The 21,946-nt window shown below is 39.5% G+C and overlaps 1 protein-coding gene across 2 annotated transcripts in view; it reads right to left on the bottom strand.

Moving 5' to 3' along the window:
• PI4K2A (phosphatidylinositol 4-kinase type 2 alpha) overlaps nucleotides 1-21,946 on the bottom strand; it is a 25,967-nt gene extending 4,021 nt beyond the window's left edge. For both annotated transcript variants that reach the window (XR_001599312.2, XM_016164225.2), the window contains exons 1-8: nucleotides 21,438-21,946; nucleotides 13,821-14,021; nucleotides 9,928-10,059; nucleotides 9,378-9,531; nucleotides 5,720-5,781; nucleotides 4,189-4,288; nucleotides 3,459-3,592; nucleotides 2,680-2,739 (exon numbers count right to left, since the gene is read on the bottom strand). Coding sequence is in view for 1 of the 2 variants with exons in the window: in XM_016164225.2 (XP_016019711.1) it covers nucleotides 2,680-2,739; nucleotides 3,459-3,592; nucleotides 4,189-4,288; nucleotides 5,720-5,781; nucleotides 9,378-9,531; nucleotides 9,928-10,059; nucleotides 13,821-14,021; nucleotides 21,438-21,872 (1,278 nt within the window). In the remaining variant the exon portion in view is untranslated. The remainder of the gene's footprint in view (nucleotides 1-2,679; nucleotides 2,740-3,458; nucleotides 3,593-4,188; nucleotides 4,289-5,719; nucleotides 5,782-9,377; nucleotides 9,532-9,927; nucleotides 10,060-13,820; nucleotides 14,022-21,437) is intronic.

Below are 21,946 nucleotides of genomic sequence, written 5' to 3'. Positions count from 1 at the left end.
TCTAAGGGATAAAAAGCAAACAATTAAAAAAGATAATTTACTGGCATGGAAAGCCGATCACAATGTTATTAGACAGAAAAAAGGAGAATAGGGAACCAGTATTATAAGTGATGCCACCTTTATTTTCTAAAATTCTATCTTCCTAGCTGAAGAAAAAAAAAATTTGGAAGTTGGTGGTGATCATATCTAGGTGAAGGAATTATAGGTGATTTTTATTTATTACTGTTTATAATTATTTTCTGATTTTCCTACAAAGACCATATATTTTAAAAAGCCAAGAGTTTAGTTGGATTTTCTCTCTAATGCTATCTCTTCATCATCTTTGTATTTAAATTTTTGGAATAATTTTAGATTTACAGAAAACTTGCAAAGATAGTACAGAAAGTTCCCGTATACCATTTACCCAGTTTCTTTTCACATAACCATAGTACATTCAGCAAAACTAGGAACACTGGAACCTTACTATTAACCAAACTCCAGACTTAATTCGGATTTCATTAGCTTTTCCAGTACTATTCTTTTTCTGTTCCAGGATCACATACAAGGATACCACATTGTATTTAGTTCCTTATCAACTTCTGTCTGTATTTTAGAGATATTTCAAACATGTGTCTATGGGGACACATTTTTCCCCCCTTGTCAAAATTAGAATCACCACCATTTATCTTCTTTGGCAGGATAATACAAAAGCTGAAGTTGTCGTATGATAGCCTTCTTTAAAGCACTAGATGTTACAGATTTGCACAGCCAGGCCACAGACATATGGTAGGGTAAGCTAGGCTGCACCCTCAAATCACACAGCCTTCAAACTAAATATCCTTGGCACATAAATGTCACCCATAAAGAGGCAGAGATTCACCTGGAACAGAGGTCAGAAGTTGGAAGTAGATCCTGCCAGTAATTAATTCTTGTTTTACTTATCTATTTTGGTATTTGTCAGCATCCTACACTGCTTTCAAGAGCCTTGAGTACAAGATCAGGGTAGAGAACTAAACGGAGGTTCGAATGGAACTGGAGTGGATTGTGCAGGAGACCACCCAACCTAAGACACAGAGGATTTTAAACCTGCCCTAGCTGGGTCTTCCTGTGCTTCCTTTGGTTCTCTGGGTTAGAAGCCACCTTTCAGGCATGCTGAAGTATTTGGTATAAAATGTCAGTTGTCTACAACTTACTTTCAAAATATTTGGCCATATAAAAATTTATCTAGGGAGGTAGACAAATTATATAGATATTTAGAGATAGATATTACTCACATAGATAATATATAAAGATATGAGATAAAGCAAATTTAACTAAGTAAATGTAATGACTGGTGAATCTAGAAGATCCCGCTTTTACAACTTTACTGAGGTTTGAAATTTTTTAAATTAAAAAGCTGAAGAAAAATTTATAGCAGGCATATAATACTAAAAAATAAATACTGTTTTTGCAAATGTTACTTAAAGAGGCTTCCCTTAGACCTTGCATTCTTTATCTAACTCCTTGTTAGAAGCCTTTATGGTGAGTAACAAGTACCACTCAAGTCCATCACTCTTTCCCTTCAGCTCAGAGCCCCTGTATAGCTCACTCTATGATTACAATTCAGGTAGGTAGAAGGTTGTAACCTCCTTTCTCTGCAGTATGTCAGAGTTCTATAAGGCAGAGGCTCATTTTGCTTCGGTGTGTGATTGGTAAGCAAAGATGTGACTGATCTACTGGTTACCTACACACTGAGAGGAGCTAGATGCTCACAGAACTTTGCGGTGTTTAAAATAGCTAACACACATTGAGTATTTCAATATGCCAGGCACTACTGTTTTAAATCATTAATCTCATACTAACCCTAGGAAGTAGATGCTGTTATTAATCCCATGTTACAAATGGAGACAGTAAAAGGAGAAATTAAGTAATTTGTCCAAGATTTTATAGCTAGTAAATGGCAGAGACAGGATTAAAACTCCAGCATTCTGGCCAGTTCATGCCCTTAACTGCTGGACCATCTCAGCTCTCTTGAAGACTTCAAAGTGATAAGCAGAATATCAGTGCCCTAAAGTGTTTTTAAACAATTTTTCAAGCATATTCTTTACTATGTTTTGAAAGATCAGTAATGCCCTGGCGGTTTCCTTAGCTCTCTTTGATGTGGAGTGGAAAGAGAATATGACCTGTAACAACAAATATTATAACCATAGCCAACTGCTAAGTGTTTACCATATGCCGGGCATTGTTTTCACTGTATACTTGATATGCATTATCTCATGTAATTCTCTGGCCAACTATGTGATGTATTATTACTGTTTCATCTGACAAACAAGGAAGCAGAGGCTCTTGTCCAAGGCCATGGAGCTTGTAAGGAGTAAAGCAGTCTGACTCCAGAGCCCAGCGCTTAACCACCAAGGCACATGGCCTGCCTTGAGCAACTTGAGGACGACAGACCACTGGGTAAATTTACCAATGAACTATCTAGCAACTGGCACAGAACTAAGCACTCAGCAAGTGCTTCATCAAGCACTGAATACCATGAAAGAGGTGGGAGATTAAGGAAGGCTACCTTTCCTCTCCCATGTGTTTAAGCAGTCACAGGTATGTATGGCATAGACTGAAAAGGGTGTAAAATACAAATTTACACATTTGTTCAACATGAGCAAATAACTCTCCCCAAGAGATCCCAGAGATGAACCTAGGAGGATGTCCCAGGCTTACCTGTCCCCTCATGACAGCAATCTGCTTATGGAACTGGCCCCTGTCAAAACCAGGATCTTTCTGCAAAGGACGGGTAGAAAGGAGATGGAACCTGCATGAATCTCTCAGAAGAACCCATTTTTCTCCCCTAGTTAGACATTTGCTACTACAGAAAACTTACACAAGACTTATGAGGCTTAGTGAAGTTAACTATTACCCTAGAACTCTCTGTTTCACACCTGGGGAAATAAAGTACAGTGAATATCTTGTCCTAAGTCTTATTATTAACTCTAAACAACTCCAGGCTCTAATGCTCCATTTGAAAATGAGAGCTCTGAATATACACTGCAGCCACATGACACACAGGATACATACACACCAGTGTGATTCATTACAGCTGCCTATTTTCTTCAAACCAATCCAAACTAGGTCCTGCTATCCACACACAGAAATCTTGCTCTTCATTGCTTAATACAAGTCAGGAGGGTATTAGCCATGCTTTCTTGGTTGTATCAGGACCAATTAGTAAAACCTGAAACAGGAATTCTTTCTTCTATATCAGGGGTCCTGAACCCTTGGGCCGCAGGCCACACAGCAGGAGGTAAGCAGGAGGTGAGCAGCAGTCCAGTGAGCAAAGTTTCATCTGTATTTGCAGATGCTCTCCAGCACTAGTACCACCACCTCAGCTCCACCTCAAATCATCAGGCATTAGATTCTCATAGGAGCACAAGTCCCTGGTGCCAAAAAGGTTGGGGACCGCTGTTCTATATGGTTATAAGGCTGATGTTCTCAGGGCTAACCTTGAAGAGTTCATATAGGTCCTCCTCCAAGTCCTTGACGAAGTTAGGGTCAGATATCTTTGGAAGAATCAGATCTTTGATCTCCTGAGAGAATGGGATTTTTGCCTGGGGCAACCAGGCCCAGTAAAAAGGATCTGAAAGAAGAAAGGTCAAAAACAAAGCTGATGTTGAAAAAAATTCCCTGCCCATCTATATCCTCTACCTATCAGACCAGTGCAAAAAGTAAAATACCCCTCTTCCTTGATATATAACAGAAAAGTTACAAGAGCTGTGAACCTTAAAGGTTACACAGTAAGTGGAGGAACCAGGATTCAAACCCAAGTCTGCCTAATCCCAGAGCCTGTGCTCTTTCCCAGATATTACATGACTTTCTAAGACGCAAACCTATCTAGAAGCAATTTCTTGCCCCTGAGACACCACGATGCTCTTTTTGAAAAGACAGACTCGTGCTGCAAAGAGGCTAGTGATCCTCCAACCAGCATCTCTCCCTCTTTCTTAAAGTTTTTCAGTTCTAATGGGGCAGGAGCTGACTTCCAGGATGTCAACAGGGAAGACAGAATACTGATAGCAAATAGACCCAAATAGGAATAATATGGTAAAAATTACATTAATGGCTTACGTTAAGGAGTTGTTGTCATGTGCCGGCCATTTAACTAAAGTGCATGAGCTGCATTATTTCATTAATTCTTAGCACATTCCTGTGGCCAGACCCAGTGGTTTTAAGACTTACATGCCCTCCAGGAGTCAGGATGCTTCAGGGGAAAAGCCAGCCCATTGTCTATGGCAGCCACCTTGGTAACAGGCTCCTTTACTACCACCCAGTCTGTGTCCTGAAGAGCAAGGAAAGATTAAATAGAGTCTCATGTGCCTCGGGCCCTTTAAAGTAGTAGCAAAGTACCCCATCTGAACCTCCTCAGGTAGCAATCCTTATGCAGCTTCTAAACCAGTTTCCACTAGTTACCCGAACATAGTACACTTATGGCTCCTCTGATTTGGCTTGTACAAGGTTTTCAGATTCCCTTTCACATTTTAGAAAAGGTGTACTTCCCCAGGAGCTGCCACAGTCACTGGTAAGAGGGGAAGTGACAATAACAAAAGGTAACTATAAGCCATTCCTCCTAGGGAAAGGCAATGAATTCCTGAGGCCATGAAGAAAGGAAAAAAAATCAGTATCAGTTGGTCAAGGTCCTTCTGTGTGGACCTTAACTCAGATGTCACTTCACTGGTGGTGATATTTTCCCAATGAGATAACAGAACCATGGAAGACAACAGTGGACTGCTCTCACACAAGGGAGTCTGTTTCCCTGCTTTAGCAATACATAAAAAGGAAAAGAACAAGAGCTGAATGTAAAAAGAGTGGGGCAGGTTACCTGTGACAGCCCATGTCAAACACTAATGAATGTCTACTTGGCTTCATGCTTCAGGCTCACTGGTGTCATCACAAGAACAAGGAATGTGGGTCCAGGACACCTGGAATCCTGAGTTACCCAACCTCATGGGGGAAAGCCTTGAAGAATCTGTACTATTTTTAATAAGCTTTGCAGGTGATTCTGATGTACAAAATTTGAGAATGACTATTAAAGAAGGAAGTAAAATCACTATGAGGATGTGTTAACTAACCTTATTGTGGCAAACATTTCACAATATATACATGTATCAAATCATCACATTGTACACCTTAAACTTACACAATGCTATACGTCATTATATCTCAATAAAGCTGAAAGGAAAAAAAAAAAAAAAGACATTATGAGGAATAAAACCCAACCTCACTTTCCTTCTCCAAGGAGTTTTCCCATTACTTTTTGAAAATGTGCAGACTGAGTAGAAATAGAGAAGTGTGGTAAAGTATGAAAAGAATGAGAGAGTAAAGAAAGCTACAGGAAGCAGCTTTCTCTAAATTGATGTTTTGTGGAATTGTAGTCTGTTGCAAAAAAAAATGTTCCATGGTCAAAAAAAGTTTAAAAAATCACTGAGCCAAGCAAAATTAAACAGGTTCATTAAATGCACAGTTCCTCAGACCTTTACTATGTTACTATGCAATGCGAATCTCTAAGGAAACCATTAACTATGTCCCAAACTTATTTGAACTTTTCTTCATTCTATTCCTATTAACATCATTTGGTAGCATATTCCTTAAAAAACAGAGGAAAAACTCTACCAAATATTAACCTATCAATTTTAAATACATGTGCTATCCTAATTCTTCTGAATGCATATACTCCACCTCATCTTCTTCAAGATATAGACAAACCTCTTACCCGAGAACTGGAATTATCCATTGGATAGTCATATTTAATCAGCCAGTTGTCGTTGCCTCGATCTGTGAACAGAAATATAAAGTTAGTAGAAAAAACTGGGGTGACATTTATTTTCATGATGGACTAGATATTTCGAACACTTGGACCAATCATTCTACTGAGCACAACTACAAAAAAAAAGTGGATAAAATATTTTTAAATCTCTTGAAGGGTTTGGAGATTTTAACAAGACCATTAAGAGTTAAAGTATTAAGATTTGAGAGATAAAGGAAAGCTAGAGTGGGAGTCCAGCATTTTTCCATAGAGCATCTGCTGATTTGGGAAGAGGCTAAGTGGTAGGATGACTAGTTAATAAAGGTTCATTTTCTGCTTATTTGTATATTAATTGTGTCATCTCCACAATTATTATTAATGACAACAGCATTGTCTTATAGTTTTATATAAATGTGTTCATATATGCATATATATATAACGTATATATATGTCCATACATATTTAATTTAAATGCATGACATTAATAATATAAAAGTCTTAAAATAGGTAAGTGGAGCTAAGAGTTTCTAAGATCTTTGCATTGTCCAAGAAAATGATAAAAGTACCAATTAATATTAGATTTGGAAAGTGAAGGAGTCACATGGTAATCTTTAAGGTAATCATCAAAAGAAAGAATATTCAACTTCTAAACTAAAAGAGAGGAAAAATGAAATAATTATAAAACAATTTAAGAGAAAGTAAGAAAGGATAGGAAAAAGAGGTAATAGAGAGAAAGGAAAGATAAGAGAAGATAGAAAACATAGAAAGCAAATAATAAGATGGTAGATAAAAATCCAAACATATCTATACATACACTATAGATAAATGAACTAAATGCTCTAAAATTAAAATCTAACAATTGTTTCACTGGATAAATAAAACTGACAAACTTTTAGCTACAAAGACTAAGGGGGGAAAAACAGTACTCAAATTACTAAATTCAGAAATTAAAGTGGGGGCATCACTATCAATTCTATAGAAATAAAAAGAATGATAAGTGAGTACTACAGGTAATTGTATGCCAACAAACTGAACGACCTAGATGAAACACAAAACCTACCAAGACTAAACCATAAAGATACAGAAAATCTTAGTACACCTATAACTAGTAATCAAAAATCTCTCAACAAATAGCAGCCCTGGACCATGTGGCTTCACTGGTGAATTCTAGCAAACATTTAAAGAACATCAATCCTCAAACTTTTCCAAAAAACTGAAAAGGAGAGAACACTCCATAACTCGTCTTATGAAGCCAGCATTACCTTATACCAAAGTCAAAGACACAACAAGGATAAAAAACTACAGACCAATGTCCCTAATGAATATTGATGCAAAAATCCTCAACAAAAAACTAGCAAACTAAATTTAGCAACATATTAAAGAATTGTACAGTATGACCAATATTTACTGCTGGAATGTAAGGATGGTTCAACATATGAAAATCAATCAATGTAAAATATCACATTAACAGATTGATAATCTCAGCTGATGCAGAAAAAGTATTTGACAAAATTCAATATCCATTCATGATTAAAAACACTCAACGAACTAGGACTAGAAGGAAACTACCTTCACATAATAAAGTCGTACATGGAAAACTTCTAGCAAACATCATACTCAGTGGGGAAAGACCAAAAGCTTTTTCTCTAAGTCTAGAACAAGGCAACAATGCCCACTTTCACAATTTCTATTCAACATAGTACTGGAAGACCAGTACTATGCAAGAAAAAGAAACAAAAGGCATCCAAATTGAAAAGAAGAGGTAATCATATCATCTGTAAACAGATGTAGAAAACACTAAAGATGCCACAAAAAAACTTTTAAACTAATAAGTTCAGCAAAGTATCAGGATACAAAGTCAACACACGACAACCAGCTGCATTTCTATACACTAACAATGAACAATCCAAAAAGAATATTAAGAAAACAATTCCATTTACAATAGCATCAAAAAGAAAAAACTTAGGAATCAATTTAATCAAGGAAATTAAAGACCTATACAATGAAAACTACGAAACACTGCTTAAAGAAATTAAAAAAGACATAAATAAGTGGAAAGATAACCCATGTTCATAGACAGGGAGGCTTAATATTGTTAAGATGTCAATAATACCCAAAGCAATGTACAGATTGAATGCAAAATTCCAATGATGTTTTTTGCAGAAATAGAAAAACCCATCCTAAAATTCATATGGAATCTCAAGAAATTTTGAATAGTCAAAACAATCCAGAAAAAGAACAAAGCTGGAGGACACACACTCCCTGGTTTCAAAACTGACTACTAGATACACTGTAAAGAGACATGCAGACCAGTGGAATGGAATAGAGAGTCCAGAAATAAACCTTTGCATATATATGATCAAATGATCTTTGACAAGGGTAGCAAGACCATTTAATGGGGACAGTCTTTTCAGCAAAGTGCTTGAAAAACTGCATATCCATATGCAAAAGAATGAAGTCGGACTCTTACCTAACACCATATACAAAAATTAACTCAAAATAGATCCATGACCTAAATCTAAGACCAAAACTAAAAGATTCTAAAAAGAAAACATAGGGTAAACATTTCATAACATTGGATTTGGCAATGATTTATTAGACATAATACCAAAGGCACAGAAAACAAAAGAAAAATAAACAAATTGGATTTCATGAAAATCAAAAAATTAGTTTCATCAAAAGACTCTATAACAGAGTAAAAAGACAACCCACAGAATGGGAGGAAATGTTTGCAAATCCTATAGCTAACAAGGGATTAACGTCCAGAATATATGAAGAACTCCTATAACTCAACAACATACAAGGAAATAACAAGTGGTGACAAGGATGTAGAAAAATTGGAACTTTTCTGCAATACTGATGGGAATGTAAAATGGTACAGCCACTGTGGAAAACTGTATGGCAATTCCTTAAAAATTGAAGACAGAATTACCATATGATCCAGCAATTCTACTTCTGGGTATAAAATCAAAAGAATTAAAAGCAATGTCTCAAGGGGATATTTGTATACCCACATTCATAGCAGCATTATTCACAATAGCTAAAATGTGGAAGCAATCCAAGCATCCATCAACAGATAAATGGATAAGCAAAATGTGGTATACACATACAATGGACTATTATTCAGCCTTAAAAAGGGAAGAAATTCTGACATGTTACAACATAAGCGAAAATTGAAGACATTATGCTAAATCTAAGCCAGTCACGAAAATGACAAATACTGTAAAAGTCCACTTGCATGAGGTACTTAAAGAAAAAACTGTCCTGTGATAAGTTTTGCTACTATAAGAATAACAAGAGATCAAGGATAAGAGTACTCAGTACTCTTCACATTGCTTTGGAAGGCCAAGTGACTTCCATCTGGGACCAGGAAAGAGGCTAAGATAAAACATGAAGTACTGGCTGCAGGCCTCGCCACCTCTGATTACTGCACATGATGTGCCTGGGCAGAGCTTGTCTTGGAAAAGTATGTTCTGAGACCTTCTCCAAATACAACCCTTCTGACTGAGGAAAAAACCCATCCTGATAAGGCCCTCTGATACCAAGCCCTGTAAGCCTCCAGGCCTCTCTCCCTCAATACCTCGCTAGTCTGGCACAGGGCAAAGAACCACCCACAGCTGCTCACCAGTGTTGCGGATGATGTAATCCAGCACCACCAACCGCTCAAACTGCAGCAGTAGTTGCCGGTTAGTGTTCTCAGGGAGAGGTTCCGCTTCAAAACGTCGTAGCCAGAAATCTGCATCCTTGTAGCCTTCAACAAATAGCTGGAATGAACCAACCTGCAACCAAGAAGGAAGAACAAAAGGTATTTCCCTATAGCCTAAGTGCAAAGACCCCAGGGCTAAGAGGTACTCAGTAAGCCCTTGTGAATTTTATATCACAAAGAAAATGTTTTCAAGATCTTTACTTCTTCATCTCTTTGCAAGTATAGGAGAAAAGGGTTGTGACTATGACTGACAATCAAATTCAAGTGGCCCATCAAGAGGAATAAAATGAGAAAGTTAGGGTCTTAGGCCCTCGACAGAAATGAGGAAGACAGGAGCCTCAGGGCACGCTATTCACATGCCCCTATGAGAGTCTATAGGCATCTTGCTTCATCACTTGGATGGCTATGCCACTAAAAATCATCACAATATGCCACCATAAATCATAAGCCATACAGATGAAGTCTATACCTTAGGTGGTAGCCCAATGCGGTTAAAGCGCTGCCCAACTTTTGGCACTTTCTCTAATGCAAGCCGCTTGCCCCTGGACTTCACTCGGTCAATGGCACTATAGTTGAAGGTGTCACTGGCCAGGTATACTACCTATAATGGAAAAAAGAAGAGATACCTAGATTAGAGTCAAGTTAAAGGAACTATACCACCATGGCAGAGGACAGCTAGATGCTCACCAATACTGCTCCTCTTCCAGGGGACACAAATAGCATTTCTCAGCCTTCCTAGCAGCTAAGATAGATTAAATGACTACTTAAAGACAATGGAATGCCGACAAAGTGATGCATATACATCGCTTCCAGACTTGGCCCCTAAACTCTATCATATTTCCCAATCTCTGCAGCTGGAAATGAACACCTCTGAGATGGCAGAGCCACATCACAGAAGGACCCTGGACCCCTCGTGAAATGACAGAGGACCTAGAAGAGCTGCCTGCCTTGAATGGATCTATGCTGTGAATAAGAAATAAACTCGTATTATGTTAAACCACTGTGATTCAGGAGGTGTAACAGCAACTAACATGAATTATGTTGACTAAAACGGCCACCTTCTGAGTTAGGAGAAGATGGCCCAATACCTGTTTTCTCTCCAGATAAATGCAAATTGCAATTTACTCTGTACATTTTTATTTCCTTTTGAATTTTGCACTATGTCCATTATCCATATTCAAAAAATAAACATTAAAATTGGTTTCATTTTTAGTGGCCTGCTATATATATGCATATTTATATGCAGACTATATCTGGAATATTACACAAGTAACTAGTAATAGCAGCTGCCTCTGAGAAAGGAAACTGAGTGGCTGAAAGGGGTGGCAGGGACACTGAATTACTCTTCTCTGTTTTCTCTCTTGTGTCTTCTGATTTTAGCACTAGATGCAAGACAAAATTTTTTAATGGGCCATCAATATCACACTTGTCAAATTATGCTGACATCACCATAATCTATAATCCACATGTTACATCTGTTGTCATACTTATCACATTGTCTTGTGATTATCCGTATGTATATCTAACTCCTGACTAATGAAATAAGGGGAAGAAGGGTACATCTTATTCAAATTAACATTCCCAGTATCTAACACAGTGCCTGACACATGCTCAAAAATATTAAGTGAATGAATGAATGAGTTACACACTTCTTTCAGAGACAGCAACAAGTGGATTTTAGCATATAAATATTTGAAATCAAATTTATAAGAAAATTCTTTCTTTTCCTAGGCCTTGAAAGCTCATTACAAATAACTGCTTTGCCCATGAACCTTAGAAATAGAGAGAAGCAAAAAGAATTCCTTCCTTCCCAAGCTATCCATCCATCCATCCATCTATCCAGTGTTAAGGGAGTACCTGAAATGGATGTGCAAGGTACTGCAGGTTGGCGCACTCTGCCTTACAAATCAGGACACTCAGGCACAGGAATAAAGAAATAAAGGCTATCTTGCCAGTTTCCACAGTGAAAACCCATAAACCACCCATAAACCACCTTTTCTCCCCATCAGATTTATTTGTGATCACTCTTTTTAACAGCCCTCTTTTTCCCTATGACTAATGAAAGAAACTATCATAACCTGAAACCTTAAAGGAACAAAGAGCAAAGACAGCTATACATTCCAACATGAGCCCCGTTTTCATAGTGACAGATGCTCTGATCAACTGGATGGAATCCTGCCATAAGGGTAGGGAGACAAGGGTGGGGGAGACTTCCTCTTACTATTCTCCAGCAGCTGTACGTTAAATTTGCAAAGTTTTGTCTCATCTCAGTCTCACAGAAGGCAAGTTTTTTATTGTTGCTGACTTTTTGATGCAAAAGTTCCTCAGGCCTCATTAAGGTTCTCTAACAGGGAAAGAGGAAGACCAGAGATGGAGAAGAAAGGGATTGTGGAGGGGTGACATTAATGGTTAAAACAGTCAAAAAAATACCACAGGCTAAGATGTATGGAGTGTTTACATTGTGCCAGGCATTGGGCTATGTGTTTTATATGGATTATTTTGTATAATCTTAATAACCATCTATAAAACAGGAACTATTTATATCCTTATTTTTATAGTGAGGAAACCGAATGGGGTCAGGAGGGAGGGCATGGTCTTAAGTTACCTTGCTCAAGGATCACCCAATAAAAAGCTGCAGAGCCAAAAATCAAACTTAAGGCCTCTAATTCTCAGGCACTGCACTCCAGAAGTACAGGCAGAATAGGCAGGCAGAGGGCCAAGGGTGCTCTGCTATTTACCTAGTGAGAAAAGGAAATTATAGAGTGATGAGCAAGAAGTATTTAAAAGTTTCTAGAGTTTAGGAGGGCCCTCGTAGGAGGATTTCAGGTTAGACAGGAGATTTTAGGAGCATTTATTATTATATAAGATGGTCAAAGTAAGCTAATTGCACAGAGAAAGGACTCAAATATGAAGTGAAGAAATGAGCTGTGCAAGGCCAGGCAGTGAATTAGATGCCAAATGGAAGTTACATACCGAGAACTGCATTCAAACATTCTCTCCTGGACCTGAAGTTGTGAGGTCTCTGGTGTTGTTTCTCATAGGTTGATATTCATTCACCAATTCAGCTGGTATTTACATAATGCTTGCTATAAGTACAGTACTTTGCTAGGTGCTGAGAAGGGAAAGAAAATTTCAAGAAATGTTCCCTGACTTACAAACTAGTTGGCTTATTGTTTGGAGTTTGTGGCAAAGGAGTAGACACAGTTAAACACCCACAACAAGCACATTTTCTCTTAAAATACCCTGGGAAAACAGAAATAAACAGGTTTGAAGGGAAGCTCCTGTCTCCTGATCAGTCTCTTTGTCCAAAGTCCACTATTTAAACCTATGAAGAAAACTTCAAGCAGGGGTCTTTAAACTAGAGGCATGGTCAATGGATGGACTTCAACTGGTCTATGAATCATCCCCTGAAATTATATGCAGATATGTGTATATTTTCTGGGAACAAGGTCTGTAAGTTTCCTCATATTTTCAAAGATAATTAAGACGTAGAGCCACCAAGACCGCCCTGCAGCCTTAGGGCATCAGATCAGAGTTCCACCTTAAATTGTTATTAAACCTCAGGTAGCCAAATACTCAACAGGTGATGACATGTCCTTAAATGTTCACATGCTGACTAGGAGATTCCTTCCCATGATAATCCCTGGAAAGTTTCATTGAACACCCTATAGAACAGGAGTTCTTAACCTGGCCTCAGTAAATATCTTGACATTATATGTAATTAATTCTGTATTTAAGCATTTGGGGGAGGGGAGGACAGGGAGTAAGATCCAGACCCTTCATTAGAATCTCAATCCATTCTAAGTGTGAATCTACCTCTTGGGACCTCAATTTTGTTATGTTCAGAAAAGTACCAGAATTCCATAGCATAAAGACGGGTGAAAAGAGTTCCATGTTAGTTCCCTATAGGCCAGATCTTTACTCTTACCCTCAGCCCATCTAAAGTCCTCCCTGCCAGATCTTGCATAAGTGCTTGGCTGACATCAGTTAATACATTCTAGACTATATCTAAATCCTGGAATGGCTCAAAAATCTAAGAGCATGAGATACAAAAGTAGCTAGGTTTCTAACCAGCTTGGGATTATCCAGGATCCAAAGATGCAGGGAGTCCATAAATGTACATCAGACGGTTGGTGACCTTCTTGAAATTGTATGCAAAAATTTTATGTGTACCCTTCTCAAGATATCTTTCATCAAATGATCAAAAAATGAGTCTAAATATATCCCCACCCCCAAGATGGGCTTAGAACCCTAGACTCAAGGCATAACGAGCCCTCACTGGACCTCAGAGTCCCACTAACACGTAGTAGGGCTTTAGGGCCCTGGTAAGGCGGTAAGGCTCCCCGCAGACAGGTCACTAACCTTTGTACGGGGTACAATGTTGAGTTCTAGTTTTTGGTCCACCAGGCTGGCCCCTGCCTCTGAGAGATAGCCCTGGTTGAGGACAAGGCAATCACGGCCAAAGCAGCAAGGACAGCACAGCTTCTGCAGCCACTTGGTCCACTTAGGATTAAGCTGCCCATACGGTTCTTCGTTCTTGGGTTTGAAGACAGCAATGATCTTCTATGTAGATGAAAGAAAAAGAGGACATTAAAGGCAAGTCGACTAAAGTAACTCACAGACCAGGTCAGCAGGAATCCATAAAGAAATGAGGGCATGAGCAGACAACCCCTACATACAGATACTGGCTTCTCCCTAGCTTAAAAGGGATAGACACCAGCTCAAGTGTATAACTAAGAGACCTAATGATAGAAAGGGCTATGGCCAAAGAAGGTACCAAGTCTGGTATATATGTTACAACAGATTTGAACACCATCAAACCCCAGCTTCCAAGGTACATACATACATACTACTGCTCTGTATCAATTATGTAAATACTCAAAAAATTATCAAATGAAAGGGACTTAATAAGGTATTATAAAACGAAGTTAAAAAAATTCCTTCATCAATAGTTGATTTCCTCTATCAGCCTTACTATCCCATCCCCTGGGTGTTATTAAAACCTTACAATAAAAAGTTTAGGAATGACAAACTAAGAAAGCAATGGAAGAGAAAAATCGCAGCAGAAAAAAGAATCTGCTACCTAGTTAGAATGGGGTTCTCTTAGTAATTCTAATAGGCAAGAGATCAGGATATGAGAGGCAAAAAGATTAAATCCATCTTCTCTAGCATATAGTAACTTAATCCTCAAAGGTCCCTGGAAATATGAAATGCTGCTACAACCTAAAAACTATGGCCCTCTCTCCTAAAGGTTCTTCCCCAGGCCAGTCAGCCCTCGGAAGTTGTCTTCCTTTATTTCATTTCCTGTGGTCCCCAAACTGGTCATTTCAAAGCAAGAGAAGTAAATATGCTGTCCAAGTGATTCATCTTCGCATCATATGACTCCCTCTCTCCCTTCACCCCACAGCCAACTCAAGCTAGTCTGGGTCATATGGTGTTTTCCTGTGGGTGTCACTTCCTGAATGGCAGGTCACAGCAGAAAACTTACATGCATCTGCCTACATTAAGTAAGCACTCATATTAGGACTTGGCTAGGCACATGTCTCCAATAATATTTTGTCAGTCTTACGACCAGTTCCCTGAAAAAGCCTTGTGAGGATTTGAGAGAGCTAGAATAATACAAAACTCTCCTCCTCCCTCCTAAAAAACTAATTATTCTTAAAGACAAACTTATTTATTCACTGGAAAATGTCAAATGCATATATTTATATCATAAATCAGAATAGCATTCTTATTCAAAGTGGCTAGCAAGAGACCAAAGTTAGCAATCTTCCTCTCTATATCTGCTCTCCTGGAATCCCAGGCTCTAAATCACACAGTAGCTCATCGCTCAGAATGACTGATGAGACCACTGTAACTCTCTGGAACCTGGGCAGTGAACCACAGGACAATGTGAGGCATGTCCCGGAACCCAAGAGTCAGTTCGACTGAGGCACAATGCAGAGTTCAGCAAGTTGGTCTCCAAAAAAGAAGAACAAGACATTCCTACTACTAGCAGGCTGAAAAATGTCAGGACTGAGGCTTAAAATACTTCCCTGAAAGAAAGCAGCATTTATAGACTGACCTTTCAAATTTTTCAGTTTCCTTCCACCATAAGGAGAATCAGAAAGCATTTCCTCACTCTAAAAGCATTAATAATTATGGTCTTCTCAGTACTACAAGGGTTTCATTAAATAACAATGTCTGAACTGGACAAATGAGGGAACAGTAGGGTGGGAAGGATGGAGGAACAGAAAGACAGAAGGGGAGACAAGCGCCTTTCAGGATGAAGTGTAGGCCTCAGTTCAATTCAATTCTGTTAACATTTATTTGCTCAGTACCTAGTTTGTGTGAGCACTCTGCAGGTTTCCTAGATAGAGATATAAAACCACCCTGGCCAAATTTCCAAAGCTAATGTTCACTTCACATAACCAACCATGTTACTGAATACTCAAGAATACTCTCCTCATTCACAGAAAAGAAACTCTAAAACCACTCAAATTAGAAAGACACCACCAGTATTTGGCTGATGAAGAAAATGACCACTGACTAATTTTTCTTACCATCGTCTCCTTTAATAAACTTTCAATTACCTTATTACATTTAGGAGAAAGCTTCAGTTTGATACCAATATTTTTAAAACAACTTTCCTTAACACTCACTTATTAATCCCTTTTAACAAAGGGGGTAAGGTACAGATAGCTTGAGTAGCAGCAGTCCAAGAAGTCGTGGATAAAAACAGAACTGTACAAGGAAGCAAAAGGCCACTAAGTGCACTAAGTGGCTGGCGTCAGGACCCACAAACAATTACTGGAACCTGAAGCCCAAAAGATTTCCTGTGTTTAACCAGCAGCCACAAGGAAGAGGGTATTATAGCTATGCTAAAGAAACTTTTTCCTCCAGGAACCTACAATCTAAGACAGTTCAAGTACATCACTCATATTATACAGTGAAATATAGAGAATATATAACTTTTAACAGAAGTATTTTTTTTTTTTAAGTTTGGTAAATATGAAGTGAATGGTTCTCAAACTTTTTGGTCTCAAGATCCCTTTAAACTCTTAAAACTTATTAAGAACCCCCAAAAGCTTTAGTTTATATAGGTAAAATCTATATTTGCTATAGTAGAAATTAAAACTGAAATGTTAAAACTATTTATTAATTCATTTAATAATAAAAAGAAACCTATTACATGTTAACATAAGTGACATGTTTTAGAAAAAATAACTATATTTTCAAAAATAATTTTTAGTGAGACTAGCACTGTTTAACATTTTTGCAGCTCTCTCTAATGTCCACCTTAATAAAAGACCACACTGTATTCTCTTATCTTCTTTAATATTCAATCTGTTTCAATATCATATCTCATTGAGCCTCTGGAATTCTCCACTGCACAGTCATAAGGAAATGAAAGGAAAAAAAAGCAAATAAAGTCTTAACATTATTATGAAAATAATTTTGACCTGCGGACCCCAAAAAGGACTCCTAGAGGTCCTTGGGCCACAGTCTGAGAACTACTGTATTCTCTATTAGAGGTTGGAGGGAAACAGCACTCCTTGACTTAGCTATTTACATGGAACTCTTACAAAAGAAAGGGATGGGCTACTCCAATTATATGAGACCCTGAAAGAAGATGAGATCCAAATATAATATAGTGAAAAAGATTTGACCTATATTTATTTTCCTGTCCTCTGCCATAGACCCCACCTGCCTCATCCATTACAACTTGTGGCGTGGGACAGCTCCCTATAACACGTGGCAGATGACACTTAAAATCTCAAGAACTACATTTATATGATATTCAAAGTTGACTGCTTCTTAACATTTTAGTAAAACTGATTCTATTCGAGACGTGTATTCTTTATTTGGCTATCAGTGTGGTTCTCTACCAAGTGTAAAGACAAGAGAATTTCTCAGAGGGCACAGGTAGCTAGAAGAAGCACATTCAATATTATAACATAAGTTAGTAAGTTAAAAAGTAGAAAATTTTCGTAACTTGGTGGATAAAGTATTTTTAAAAGGCTGAAATTACTGATATAAGGTCAAATTCCTAGAACATGTGAGCAATACCTATAAAATTTTGAAGCAAATATCAATTAGTATTACCTAATGAATTACTATTCTCAATGGCCATGAAACTATCTTCTCAAAATCATAGATTTCTGCCTAACTCACTGTTAATGTATCCAAGAAAGCCTAATCCATGGTCAGTGGGCATATAACTTAAAAACAACCCTGACTAGGCAGGAACCATGCCAGGGGCTTTCAGGTGTGATATCTCATTTAAATGCCTTAATAAACTAGCGAATCACATGCTATTCTATGATTCTTGGTAATATGAACATCTAGTACTACTAGACTCACAAAAAATAAAATGCTCAAAAAATAGGTGATTGAGTACTGACACCTGAACTGCAAGGATGTAAGTGAGGAGGGTAACAGGAGGACGCTCCACTATGACTTTCGAGCTAGCATTTTCCATCCTACTGTTCCAGGTCCTCGTTTGCTCACCCTGAGGGAGAAATCAAACTAAATTGAGAAATGGAGTCAGGGTTGTTATCTTTAAGAACCTTTTGGACTGTCTAGCTCCAAAGGCAGCTGTCACAAAAACTGCTGCCCCCTCTTCTTCCTTGGACACAGGACTTCTGACTTTTAGCTGGGCTAAACAAAGACTACAGTTCTCGGACACTACTGCAGCTAAGTTCTGGACAATGAGATATAAAAAGAGTCTGGGGTGACTTCCAGGAAATGCCTTAAAGAAGGGGATGTACTCTCCCTCTCCCATTTCTTCTTTCAACTGCCTAAAAAGCAGACAAAATGTTTGCAGTTTGAGTAGCTAACCTGGATCATGAAGTAGAAGCCACACGCTATGGATGGTTGATTAGCTAGATTTTGGAAGGAGCTTGCATCTCTGATAAAATGAAACAGCTCTGAGTGGCCTGTAGACTTCTTTTATGAGTTAAATGTACTATTATTCAAGTCATTATCATTTTAAATTTTCTGTCACACATAGCCAAATTTAATTCTAACCAAAATGGTAGCTGAAAAGAGAAATCAGAAATTCATATGACTAATTGTAAGGCAGCAGAGCATAGTGGTCAAAAGCATGAAGTCTGGAGCCAGTCTGTCTGGGTCTAAATCCTGCCTCCCACTAACTAGCTGTGAGATCCTGGGCCAAATAGTTACACAATGTTATCACCTGTGAGAATAATAATAGTACCTACCTGTGAGGGGGTGATGAGAATTGAGTTATACTTGTAAAGTACTTAAAATAGCAGCTGGCATATAATAAGTGCTGTCTCAGTATTTGTTAAGTAAAATAAATAAACACATTTGGAGCAGGGCCAAAGATGACGAGACCAACAACAGTAAATCTGTGGACCAAGATGACATACCACAACATTTAGGAAGTAGTCCTCTGCTCTTAACCACTTTTTCCTCAGTGGTAGCAAGATGGTGACATTTTTGTCAGGGCATATGTGTTTTGACTTCCCACCTAAGAAAAGACAGTGGCCAGGAAATTTTAGAGACCAGGATCCTGCCAATCACCAAGAAACATATCAATGGTCTGTCATTCTCTGTGGCCTATGTACTGAGGTAGCAGTATTTAACCTGCCACGTAGAATTAAGAGATCATATTACTACCACCTGTTGGAGTGCCTGATCACTTCTCGGCTGACCTGACACACTTCCAACAGAGCTGTAACAGTGTCATGAAAGAAAAACAAAAACTTTCCTCTGGCTCCTGTACCTATCAAAGATAATCAGTCAACGGGCTAAAACAAAAACAAAAAAAACCACTCATATCTTAGGTGTCATTCTGGTCCCCAAACAAAAAAGAGGAAGGCATCTTGCTAATATCTAGACTTCGGGATACTCAGCTTTCTTTTCTTCTAGAAGTGATGGTTCTCCTTTGAGCTTTCAATTCAACTCACTGTTCCCTTATTTAAGGAACTTGGAAAGACCTATCACTCTCAAAGCTTTCCCCATCTTGGTCTATGTTAACTGAGTTGATGGCAGAATTGTTCTCTGGTTCTTGATAATAATTCAGGGACAATATCTGGGAGAATAACCAAACCATCCAATGAACCTAACCTAGAGTTACAAGTCATAGCCCATCCTGGCCACTCAGCACTCCTATCAAAATAGTACACCACCCAACTAAAGAGTTCACACAGGAGAAATGGAGGGAAAATCTGAGAGAGCTTTGACACCCATCATTCTAATAAGTATAAAAATAATATATTTTTCCAATAAACCATTCTGGCCCATCTAAGAACTCTGAAAGAGATTTGATATTTTTTGACCTTCTGATATTCCCATGTTATCTCTGCAGTTCTCAAAAGAATAAAGGCCGCTGAAAGATCACCAGAGACATTCAAACTATAAATCAGGAAAATCTACCAGATCACCATTGCCTGCCCACATTCATCTGAAGCTGCTACATGCCAGGAATCTAGAAATTGCAGTTGGCTGCCTTCAGAATTCAAAATGGGATTATAGTCTGCTCCAATTATTAACTTTGTTTTTCTTTTGTTTCCATAGAAATATCTCTTATTAAATAACTGACTGCTTATACAATATAGGTCTAACTTTGAGAGCCCACCTGCATCACTGCCTCCAGAAATGAGGCATATTTAACTGAGTTGACATTCTCAAGACTAAGAGATCGGTTCAATGAGATGGAGCAATCCACTAACGAAACCTCTTGGGCTGGACTGTGAAACTTCTTAGGGAAGTTTCAAAGGCGGGACTAAAGGGGAGCAGAATATAAGGCAATCAAGCCCTAGCAGACTCAGGAAAAACTTTTACCTCTCCCTTACCTGCATAAAAGTATTTAGATAGAGGGCCTGGCCTCAAAAGAGAGCTATTACCAGAGATAATTTTTTATCTGAAAGACTTCCCTGCATGGCAGGTAAAACATCTGATTACCAAACACCTGCTCTTCTTAACTTCCTGTGAATATCCCTCCTCTCCTTTGAAGCTCTAGGCTGCTATCCCTTGGCTCGGAGCAGCATATAAGCCTCAACTGCCTGACTGCCTTTGGATTTCATATGTTTATGGGGCTCCCATAACCAGGGAAACCAAATTTAAGTACTGTCTAAAAAAAAAAAAAAATGAAAAATGAAAAAAAGGAATAAAGGTCATCTCTCAGCTGCCCTGGTTATTCCATGCCCCATCCAATTCCCAACCCCCTTTTTACACATGCAGGGGATAAAATAAAGGTCAGCAAACACTTTGCCTTAGACGAAATGCAAACTGACTGTCCTGGGAGATAAATGAAAGTAAAAAGGCAGCTGACGGTCCCATGATTCTAAAACTCCATTCTAAGCTGAGGAACCATAAAAAAGATTTGAACAATTTCTCCAAAGAAGTGAGCAATAACCAAGAGAGATTAAAACTGGTTATTTCACCCACTCTTATCACCATCGTCCGCCAATAAGAGACCTGTGAAGGCGGCAGAAGACATCACCACAGCACAGAAAGCTGAAACTGAACTGTCAAAAGTCTCTAATGGGTTATCCGTCCTCCTCAATGAACAGCGAGAACACTGGTTTGGCCCAAAAAGGGAGATAATGGGCCCAAAGCTCAAAACTGTAAATCTGTAGGTTAATGAACGAAAAGCAGTCTCTGTAGTTTAAAGCTAAGGAATCTACTAGAAAGCAGCATCACCCCGCGCCTCTCTATTCAGAGGCCGATTGCCCCACCACACCGCTGGGCCCCTCGCCTGTATCTGGTCAATTTCCTCTTTTCCTTTTTCGCTCCCTCCTCCCCCACCAAAAAGGTTCTGATTTATTTCCACATCCTGCAGAGCTTCTCCATCTCCAGTCCTCCGTGGCATTCCAAAATTCTGCCAAGGGGCTCCACACTGTGAAGTTTCTCCCTTTTGCTGCCTTTCTTTCGAACCCCTCCTCCCTCTGGCTATGCGAAACCCTAAACTCCCCCGGACAGGCCCACTCTCCCTGAAGCCTGCGGCCACGGTTCCCAACACGTTCTCACCCCCTGAGGGTCCTTGACGAAGTAGCTTCCGCTGGAGCCCTGGTAGATACGCTCCGGGAAGAAACCCCGCTCGATGGCCAGCTCCGCCTGCCGCACCACCGCCTCGAACTCGGGGTCCTCTGGAAACTCGTTCCGTTCGCGGTGGGCCTGTGCGGCGTGCGCCGCCGCCGCGGCCTGGGCGGCTAGAGCTTGGGCCTGCGCCACCACGGTTTGAGTCTGACACTGGGCCGCCGCGCCCCGAGCCCGATCCAGCAGTGGCTGCCGCTCCCGGTCGTGGCCTGGGGAACCCGGAGGAGAGGGGGCCGGGCCGGCCGCCGCCGCCACTCGGACTGCGCCCCCCGGCACCTGGGGAAAGTGAGCGCCCGAGCCGGACGGGAAGGTGTAGTCCGGGGGTTGGGCCCGCTCCGGGGACACTAGTGGGCTCGTTTCGTCCATCCCTCAGATCGCCGGCTCCGGGACCCGGCGCGCTCCACACAGCGGAGCTCCAGCTGGGACCAATCCGCAACACC

This window comes from Rousettus aegyptiacus, unplaced genomic scaffold (assembly GCF_014176215.1).
Source record: "Rousettus aegyptiacus isolate mRouAeg1 unplaced genomic scaffold, mRouAeg1.p scaffold_m13_p_6, whole genome shotgun sequence".
Lineage (NCBI taxonomy): Eukaryota > Metazoa > Chordata > Mammalia > Chiroptera > Pteropodidae > Rousettus > Rousettus aegyptiacus.
Note: the sequence above shows the minus strand (reverse complement) of the source record. Positions and strands in the feature narration are given on the sequence as shown.